At 44.3% G+C, this 10,678-nt stretch overlaps 1 protein-coding gene across 1 annotated transcript in view; it reads left to right on the top strand.

The window, feature by feature from the left end:
- PCNX1 (pecanex homolog 1) overlaps positions 1-10,678 on the top strand; it is a 138,855-nt gene that overhangs the window by 121,742 nt on the left and 6,435 nt on the right. The window contains exons 32-35 of the mRNA XM_025194118.1: positions 245-519; positions 1,915-2,123; positions 3,948-4,387; positions 5,606-5,746. Of these exons, the coding sequence (XP_025049903.1) occupies positions 245-519; positions 1,915-2,123; positions 3,948-4,387; positions 5,606-5,746 (1,065 nt within the window). The remainder of the gene's footprint in view (positions 1-244; positions 520-1,914; positions 2,124-3,947; positions 4,388-5,605; positions 5,747-10,678) is intronic.

Raw genomic sequence — 10,678 nt, 5'->3', positions numbered from 1 at the left:
CCACCGCTCCTAAGCTGTCCCCACACTCTCAGCCCCCCCATACCTACCCACACACTGACTTGCATCCCCCCACATCCCTCCGCACAGACAAATGTAACATCTGTTACGTTTCCCGAGACAAATGTAACATCTGTTTGTAACCTTGTTCACATCTGTACACAATAGAATAGTCACTCCTGCCTGTCCTTACCTAATTTTATAATATGTTGTCCATTTTTTTCTTGCTTTTTGTTTTCTTATGCAGGTAAATAAGGAATGTGTACGTGGCCTCTGGGCAGGACAGCAGCAAGAACTTGTCTTTCTGCGCAACCGTAATCCAGAGAGAGGGAGTATTCAAAATGCAAAGCAGGCTTTGAGGAATATGATCAACTCATCCTGTGATCAGCCCATTGGATACCCAATCTATGTGTCACCTTTGACTACTTCTTATTCAGATAGCCATGATCAGCTTAAGGAGATTCTTGGGGGAGCTATCAGTTTAGCAAATATCAGGAACTTCATAGTGTCAACATGGCATAGGTGAGCTGTGAAAATTAGCTTTCAAGAGTATCCAGATCTTTAGAAACATCTGTCCTGTCACAGTTGTTGGGTTTATTTTGGCAGAATATAGTTTAAGAGAGTTAGTCACAGCAACGTGACTGCCTCCCAGGATTATTTTTTTTTGGCACAGTTGTAGCACACAGCTACTACTGTAGCATGGGATTTTTTTGGCAGAGCATGTGAATAATGTCCCAAGAACTTTCTAATTGACAGTTCAAAGAAACTTTGAGTTATCCCTTAAATTGTAACTGAGATGCTCTTCATTTAGTTACACAAGGAATGAAAGTCTTTGGAGGAATAAAGCTTATGTTTATGCAGCACTTTGAATGTGTGAAACACCCTATGGGTTCTAAATGTTCTGTACTGTACTACATGGCTTTTATGAGTAGCATAATTGTACATAAATTAAAATGCAACATATTAAGATATTGGGGCTACTTCCTTATAAGTGCTTGGAGTATTTACCACAAGCCGAAGTATTTTTTCCTGTCTCAGTCCAAGTCTTTAACACATTAGTACAGTAACTTGTCATTCCTACAGTGGAGCATTAGATGCCGGCCAAGTATGCTTCAACACCCTTGATTTGGAAGCAAATAAAGGCAAGGATGTAATAAGATTAAATGGGATAGAAAGACAAGGGTGATGCTAGGGGCCAAAGAACAAGTAAATCAGTCCATCTCAGACTTCATCCTCTGAGCAATAAAGTAAAAATGTTTATTAGTTCCATGTAACAAATTGATTAACGCACCACTTGAATGTTCAAATGTTGGCAGAGATGCCATACATTTCAAAGCATCATAATATGCTCTATTTGCTGTGTTTTAACTGTGAAATTGTTGCTAAAGTAATAAGTGGGGAAAACCACAAAAATGCCAGCATTTTTTTTTTGTTCATTTAAATACAGTATAAATATAATACAAGGAAAGCCTTGACACTAGAGATTAGAGATACATAGCTGCTGTGGGAGATGGGACAGCATAAACTGTTACAATTAGAAATGGAGAACCAGTAGCTTCTGCATTTTTTTAAATGTGCTGTTCTACTTAATGTGACCAGAATTTTAAAAGGCCACTATTACGTTTCTCAGATATAGAGCAATATATATTGCCTGAATCTTCAAGAGAAAAAAAACATTCTTGAAAAATCTACAAAATTAGAAAGCATGATATAGAATAGAATAAAACATGCTTGTAACTGACCTTGGGGAAGAGGATGGATAAAGACTTCATAGTCTTGATTTTTTTTTCAGTATGATGATTGAATTTTTAGTAATTTTGTACGTGCAAAGTGCAAGGCCTTCCTTTGAATCCTGATGCACAGGATGTATGATTACTTTTTCCTTATTAATGCAGGTGATTTTCATTGCATTTTCAGGTTGAGGAAAGGCTGTGGAGCTGGCTGCAACAGTGGTGGAAACATTGAAGATTCAGATGCTGGAGGTGGGGCTTCCTGCACAAGTAACAACGCAACTGTCAATGAGTCAACACAGAGCAGCGTGTCACAAGGTGGAGGGAGTGTAGTTACAGGACAGGGACCTGCAGCAGGACTCCAGCCTCCTGTTACATCTCACCCCCCGACGCTAGGTAAAGTAATGGAACCGTATGTTAGTGCCTTCCTCTGGGACAACTTGTTTTGCACCTTTTAGGCTAGAGCTGAGTTGCAAATACTAAATGGAAATAGAGCTGTATCCCAAAATCACAGACCTGGGTTAGCACCATGACAAGTCCCTGGACCAAGGCCTTGAACAGTTGTTCATGTCTAGCAAGGGCAATTTTTTAGATATTTCCACTGCCAGGAAACATTTCAGGGGAGGGAACAGTACAGGAATTCAACCTGCAGTTGCCCCCTGCTCTCTGTCCCTTTCCCCAGACCAGGGGTTGGTCTGGGGAAGGTGTGAGGAGCAGCAGCAGCAGCTCCAGTCCTTCTTTACCAGGAGGCTGGAATAGCAGGGCAAAGCTGCCTGCCCATTTCTCAGGCGAGGGACCCATGCAGTGTGCTCCTCTTAGTGCCATATTGGGGGAGCTCTTCATCACTTAGCACATTCAAAGACCATAGCCCGCAGATGCCAAATAGAGGGAACAGTGGGGCAAAGCCCCCAGCCTGTTCTCTAAACTAGGCAGTCCCCAGTTTGAGGAAGAGGCAGGGAGCAGCAACTCCTGTTCCCCTCGCGTCCCAGACAAGGTTGGGAGGGAAACATACAAGCGTTCACTCTTGCGAGAGGGTTTCTTTTGTAAGGGAGATCTTCCAGGTTGGCACCTAAAAGGTCTTTATCCCAGAAGGGCCCTCTTTTCCCCAGGATAAACTGGATGCATGCCTGTTCCCTTGTTTATACTGGGAGAGCAGCAATTCCCCACAGTAGAAATGTAATGCCTGTACATGGCCCAAGACCAGAACAGTAGGGGATACAATAAAGGACTCAAAGATGAGTTTTCATAGCAGCATACCATAGAGCAGTTTGTCTATGCCAGGCATACTCACCCCTTAATTATGTGATCACTATGTCTTTGTTTCTTAAGCTACTGCAAGTTTGCTACAATGGAGTAAAGCATCTGCTATGCAAAGTTTCAGGTAACTTCTGAGGATGTATCCAAGTTAGTGATCTAATGAGGAATTGCATGTAGTTAAACATTAAAACATATGTGCTTCCCCAGGTACTGTTTTAGCTCACTTTTTAGCAAAACAGAATTTTTCTACAGGTTAATGTATTGCTACCTTTTACATTTTCTCTCAGAATCCTAGAAAATAGGGCTGGATGGGGCCTCAGAGGATCTAGTTCAAGTTCTGCTTATGGCAGGGTCATTTCAGTCATAGTAATATTATATCTGTAATTGTGGAGAAATATCATGGTACCAGAAGAAAGATGATAGTATGCCTTTAATAAGACATAGAAGTTAAAATTTTGATTGTTTTTCTTCCCACCTTCAAATCAGTTTTAATATTTCCAAACTTGTTAAAAACAGGAGCAAGTATAACTGTACACTTTCTATCCCCAAAACTTAGGACTACAATTAAAGCAAGTGTATCTGACTAGAAATATTTGGTGTTCTGAAATATCGCAATTAATATTATTCCTGATACAGAATTACAGAAGGCAGCATGGGAAACTCCAATCTTTACCATGGAAAACTTTTGTTTTTATTAATTCAGGAATAGGACATCTACATTTATCAAGCATATCTGTATTGCTAGAAGTGTGGATGTGATTTCTTAAGATGATCTTTGCCTACTCAGAAGCTTCACTGTTAGATCTATGTATCTTGCCCCTCAAGCACTGTAGATATTTCTGATGTTCCTGTCAAAGTTGTGTCTAGACACCACAACACTTGTGTGAACATCTAAAATAGCATATGTGGGATGCTTATACTGAAACTGTCAAGCTTTCCTGATTCTGTATCTTTTATTTTTAGGCACCAGTCACAGCTCTCACTCTGTGCAGTCAAGTCTTGTCAGACATTCCCCTGCCCGTGCCTCAGTTGCCAGCCATTCATCTTATTGCTACAGCAGTCGTCATTCATCCCTTCGTACATCCGCTACAGGCTTTGTGCCTTGCCAACGCTCTTCTACTAGTCAGATATCCCTCCGCAATCTCCCATCATCCATCCAGTCCCGCCTGTCAATGGTGAACCAGATGGAACCCACTAGCCAGACTGGCGTTGTCAGCGTGCAGCATGGCCTACCCTCTTCCAGCAGTTCCAGCCAAAGTATCCCAGCCTGTAAACAACATGCCCTTGTGGGCTTTCTGGGGACAGAAGGAGGGAATAATGTGATTGATGCACAGTCAGGCAGTAATGCAAGCCCTGCAAGCCACATGCAAGCCAAAAGAGATGAAGTTATTTACAGAATTCAGGTGAATCATCCAGAAGAAAATGTTAATAAACTACATTGCCTTAGTCCTCGCCCTTCATTGTTATTTCCTATGTTGTGAAAGCTACTTAAGACTGCTTCTGCCTCCTTTCCCCATACGGGCTCTGGAATATAGGTATTTGTAGTTATGGTTAGAAAAATAATATGAGCATTGTATATGTGGCCTTTTCATGTCCTTAATAGTATCTACTCATAAACATGCTTTACTGTAGCACAAAACTGAGAGAGTCAACTGGATTCTCACGTGTTAACAGTAAAATGAACCCATTAAGTTTTGCTAGCAGTGTCTTAGTGGTGGTATGAAAGGTCAAATAGCTTCATTTTCAGTGCTGATAGTTTAGTATAATCTCTTGATTTTTTTCAAAATGAGAATTTTTCATAGAGGTCACTGTAAAAATGTTTTCTCTTCCATTTTCCATTGTTTGCTCATTGGCTGTGGCCCCACACCAAGTCTTTGAGCAGATGCCAGTACTCCATTGACTTAAGGTGTCAGGAACAACTTTGGGAGTCTAGAAATTGGAAAAATAAATTTGTACTCTAGCTTATCAGTCAGTAAGCCCATGTGTTTGCTTAAGTGTGTTGCAGGGAGAAATTTACAAGTTGTTAATTGGGCAAAGGCCATGTCCAACTTGTTTCTGGTGGTGACATCCTAACATAGTAAACTACTCATGATCTTAAGCTTTTAGTGTAACTTCTTTGGCTGAAGTGTTGAAAAAACTCAAATTAATTTGGCAGGTCTGAGCTTTATAGCTTTTATTTGCAGAAGAGGTTGGAGGGCAGATAAAGCAGTTAGGACCCACCAATGTTTCTACGAAACTTTGGCTTCTCCCAGAATATTTCCTGTCTCCCATATAAATGTTGCCAGTAAATTTCAACCCCTCTGTGATGGTGATAGATCCCACTTGTTCATTGGACTGCTTTCCTGCTGTCCTCTTCCAGAAAGCCCATTTATTTTAAAACACCTATTAGGCATCTGTCAAATAGAGCTTCTTTTTTTCCTGGTTATTTATTAAGTCTACCCTGAAGTCTGTAGTGCTGAAATCAGTCAAAGCTTTGCTGATGACTTCAGTGGATGCAGAATCAGTCCTTTTTTGAGAGAGAGAGTTCTTGAGGAACAGCCAAGAGGATGGTTGTGGTGTATCTGTTCCTTATGAATCCATGACTCATAGAAGCCTAAAATCAATTCTGTTTATCACTGTAGATAATGGATCCCAGCCAAGTACTGGAAGGGATCAACATATCAAAGAGGAAGGAGCTGCAGTGGCCAGATGAGGTGATACGGCTAAAAGCTGGGAGAAACAGCTGGAAAGACTGGAGTCCTCAGGAAGGCATGGAAGGCCATGTAAGTTTCATTTGGTTGCTAATTAACGAAATACTTTTAAGCGAACTAAAGGTCAGGCTGAAGCACTGTTCAGCCATCACTTCCAAACATAAATATGGTAATATGCTCTTCTTGGAACAAACATCTGTGTCCAACTTGGGTAAAACTTCTGCAGACTCAACTGATGGCAGGATGGAGAATCAGATGTCTCAGCAAAAAGGAACAAAACTTTTTCTGCGCATTGGGTAGAAACTACTGTACCCTTTACCCAGCTTCCGTTTTCCTTTCCTAAACTATGTTGACAGTGAATTTACCAGCCAGTGTTCATTTTGCAGTGATATCTTGGTTATTTCTTTGTAGGAAGTTCCTGTTCCCAATTACTGTCATTTAGTGGTACACCATGGAATAATTAGTTTAGATCTCAGCCTGTGAGTAATGGTAAACACCCTTTAGCAGCTGATGGCTGGATGGGATATAGCAGTATAAAAGCTTTTGCAGAGAGGCTGAATATTGAACTTCTCTCTGGAAAATAGGCTTTTGTAATTCTCTGGGGAGCAGAAAATCAATAATCTCCAAGAAGCTTAAAGGTCCTCGTAATCTTTTTTTTATTTATTTATTTTTTACTTGTTTTGGCAGGGGTGTTGGGCATTAGCATTTATCAGAAATTGCCCTGCCAAAGCAGGTTATTGGAATTGGCAGCCAAAAATGCAGCTATACTGTACTTTATGCTTACAGTATTTTCTAGCAAGGGATCTTGAAGTGCTTTAAAAGGTGGTTAAGATGATTCCTGTTCTGTGTGTTGGGGAGGAGAAGGGAGGAATAGAAGGGGATAGAAATTGCAACTTGCTGTAGGTCATGTAGGAGCATTAGGAAATTGAACTTAATAGGGTACCCTGACATTGAGGACCCTATTCTAATCACTGCTACTGTCTCTTATGCTCATGCTTTAGCTGTTCAGGTAACAAAATGACTAAGGCCATGTCTGTACTAGCAAATCACCAGAACTGTATTCATCTTGCAGCTGATGATCTTGCTATGCTATTGGAGCGTATGTATACTTTGCTGTTTTTTGCTAGCATTGCACATTTTCCTGAGGAGAGGTGGTATTCCAATAAGAGGGAAAATAGCTTACAAAAGGAAGTAAAGCAGGGATCGGCAACCCCCAGTACGTGTGACAGAGTATCGCGCACAAGGCCATTTTGCTTGGCACGCCACCACTGGCCTGGACTCTGGGTAGCTGCTGCTAGCCATGGAGCCCAGGCTGCTCCCAGGAGATGGCTGGGAGGCTGCAAGCAGCCCAAGCTCCGTGGCTGGCAGGAGTTACCGAGAGCCTGGGCTAGCTGCAGGGGTGACACCAGCCTCTTCCCAGTGTGGGGGGCTGCACTGCAGCCAGGCTCATCTGTGCGGGGCAGGTACGTGATGGTGGTGCTGAAGGGGTGGCTATGGGGCAGACTAAGGTGAATTTTGGGGTGGCCCTTGGCCCTGCAAGCTTCCCCCAGTGCCGCCCTTGTGGGCTCCAGAGTCCCAGCTGGGCTTTGTGTCAGTGACTGCTGTGCACATCCCTTGGGCAGGTGGTAGTGGAGGGGCCTGAGGCAGTGCAACCTCAGGCCCCTCCCCCACCGTTCTCTCTGGGGTGCACATGCAATTGCCACCAGTGCAGAGCTGGTGCTCCAGAGCCTCGGCATCAGCTCTGTGCTGGTGGTGACTGCAACGTGTGCCTCCGGGTGCAGGGTGAGGGAGGGGCTGGGGTAGTGCATGCATGCATTCCTCCAGGTGGACAGCAGTGAAGGAGACAGGGTTGCAGTGCCTCAGGCCCCTCCCCTGCTGTCTGTTCAAGGGGTGCACACAAGCTGCTGGCACAAAGCCCAGCTGGGGCTCTGGAGCCCACTGGGGGTGGAAAAGAGGGCCATGGCTCCCAAAAATTCACCTTAGCCCCCCCCGTAGCCACCCTTCCAGCACTGCCCAGGCCACCGCTGCCACTGCCTGCCCACCCCCTGCCCCAGGAGCGCTGCACCTTTTGTGGGCTTAGCTGTGCGGGGCTGGCAGGTGGAAGCCATGCTGGGAGGGGTGGCTACAGGGTGGCTAAAGCGAATTTTGGGGTGGCCATCGGCCCCCCTAGTGCCGCCTCTGTAGCTGGCTCATGGGCAGGCTCCAGGTCAGCGCCTTGGCAGGCTGTTCTGCAGTCCATGAGCCAGCTTCATGGGGATGCACAGGGGCTGTAGCAGGCCCAGGGCATCATCGGGTTGGACTTTGTCCTGCGGCCCAGTAGCCCAGCTGCATGCGTGTCTGGTTCTCTGTGTTTGCGCACGTGTGGTTCTGTGTGTGTCTGGTGTTCGCTCTCTCGCTCTCATATCACAGCATGTTGAACAACAAAGGTAATATATAAAGTTTTATTTATTGTCACCAGGTTTAGAATTTTTAGAAAACCAGGTGTTTACTATAAAAAAAAATAAAAAGCAGCATTTATGATTATTAACTATATTAAAATGCAGTGCGTCCTTCCATGTACCTCCCCCACTCTGTTTTTCTGGCATGCCATCTGGCATCTTACAGGATAGACATTGCAGTTTCTCAGTGCTCTGGCCAAAAATGTTGTTTACACCATAGGTAGAGTATTAAAATGAAATGAAACAAACTCCTAAGACCAGAAGTGTTTACTCCGTCTCATGGGCCACATCCATGACCTGTGTCATCTGGCCTGTAGGGCTCCCCTCAGGTCTGTGGGAGGCTCTGCAGGCAATGGCCCTGCATGCTAGATTGGGTGCATGGGACCTGATCCTGGCACGTCAGGATGCCACAAGGCCCCAGGGCCCAATACCAGCACATGGGGCCCAATCGTTGAGCACTACTGCCCAGCGTTCCCTCTAAGCTGTGTGGCATGCCTGGCAGCACGGCACGAGTGTGCCTGCATGGCCATGCACATTGCACAGCTTAGAGGGAACATTGCTACTGCCCCACCCATCCCTCTTTTGCTATTAGCCATCTACCCTAAACATTCCCATATATTTAAACAAAAGCTGTAGGCTCCTATGCAAAATCTGTTAGTAGAATGCAGATGTAAACAAGCATTAAGATTTAGAGAGTCTCATTTTACCATTTGCTCCACTAGCTGTTCTGGTAAAAACAATATCTAACAGGGATGTTGCATGTCAATTTGATCGCCAAATTCAGCATGCACTCCGATCATTGGCCAGTGTTGCTTGGCAACTGTTTCAGAAATGCATTAGCTTGCCTTGCTAGTCAGGGGATAGCAATATGTACTGTTTTGATGTTAAGGGGATAGAGGAAGGTTAAAAAGAGGGCTTGAAGGTTAGAATAAGTTTGAATGGATTTTAGTTGTTTATTGAATTTTAGCGCACTGCTTGCTTTTGTGACCATACTGTAAGCAGCTATTTTCTGAGGTGGGGCTGTCCCACTGGTAGCCTGCAAGGTAGCAACATGCAGTCACCAAGCTGCTGTTGCCCCTACTACTTCAGCTGCAGCAGCAGCTGACATCTTAGGGCTCCCCTAGCTTTCATTGCCTGATGCAGCCCCAGGGGGTGGGGTAGGTTGGTGGTGTATGGCCATAGTGGTGCCAAGAGAGCCTGCAGAGAGCTGAAGGTGTGCGCCATTTGTTGGGGGGATGCTTTGCCCCATGCACATGGTGCAGTGTGGTAGAGGAATCCGCACCTGTGCAGTGCAACAGGGTGGAGGCATGCCTGCCTATGAAAAGTGCATTGGGGCTGGGGGGTGCCCGTGTGCACTTGCCCATGGCATGCAGCCTCTTGCCACTTTACAAGTTGGACTGCCCTGTTGAAAGTAATGTTCTTTCACCTGAGAGGAAGCTATTCCATTTCAGCTGCCTGTGGTAAACAGGCTGTTGTTAATAAAGCCATTGCGTTTCCTTTCTGTTCCTGTTGTTGTAGTCCATCATTCAAGCAGGCAGAGGAGACATGCATACTGGAATGTAGGCTTACAAAGCAGCTCGTCAGTCGGAGCATCAACTGCTCTCCCAACACACAGTTGAGCTGCAAGAGCATGGCTCCTGGTGCCATGCAGCCACCAACAAGCATGATCCATAGTGGGCACATCTATATGTGATGCTACGTGGACAAAACCCATGACACCACAGCTACATTGCTGTAGCAACACGCTCCCCTGTTTATAGTGCATTGCTACAGCGATGTAGTGCCTAAAAATAACCATGCGCAGTGCTCACTGTGCCATACCAGCTATTACTTCCAGAAGGAGGGGAGACATAAGAATAAAGAATGGGCATAAGGAAAAGATTTAGAAGGGACGTGGGATAGATGTCCCACAGTTTGAAGCTTTGTGTGTGGGTTATGATTGGCTCACTAGTAGTGTTTCTAAAAACTGTAGGAAGTTGTTTTGAGCTTTTTCTGAGGAGTTCTGCACATTGGCTGTCAAAGTAGATATGCTCAGCAAGAGCTGATGTTAATTAAAGGTGATATTTCTCACCATTGCATATAATTCACGTTTTTCTTAAATGTGCTTCTGTTTTCTACTGAATATAGTATAATACCCTTTTTATGGAAAAGTATGCAAGGCAGCTACAAAAAGCACATGTCTCTGAAGAAATCAAAACGTGTGCTTTCTGAAAGCTTCCCAGGCAGTTAATGACAATGTGTTTGAATTCCTTTCCCTGTCTGTGGCATCTTCTTATTGTAAGCAGTCGCATTAGCAATTGATTTAAAGGAATGGTTGTCAATTCTAGCTTCAGGAAAGAAACTTTATTTCAGAAAGTCACTTGGGATTGGGAGGGTGCAGTATTTCATACTTCTCAACTGAAACTGCAGTTGTATACTTCAGTGCATCAAGATAATTTGGGAATCTTTTCCATTGCAATGGGAGTGTAATTATAGCCCACATCCCCAATGTGTATATTTTTTCCTTGGTTATTTGCTAACTTTGCGCTGGCTGTGTGTGTTCAGGTTTGGGTTAATGTGGCTCCTT

Source organism: Alligator sinensis, unplaced genomic scaffold (genome assembly GCF_000455745.1).
Source record: "Alligator sinensis unplaced genomic scaffold, ASM45574v1 scaffold768_1, whole genome shotgun sequence".
Classification (NCBI taxonomy): Eukaryota; Metazoa; Chordata; order Crocodylia; family Alligatoridae; genus Alligator; species Alligator sinensis.
The sequence above is the reverse complement of the archived record's forward strand: the minus strand, read 5'-3'. Positions and strand labels throughout refer to the sequence as shown.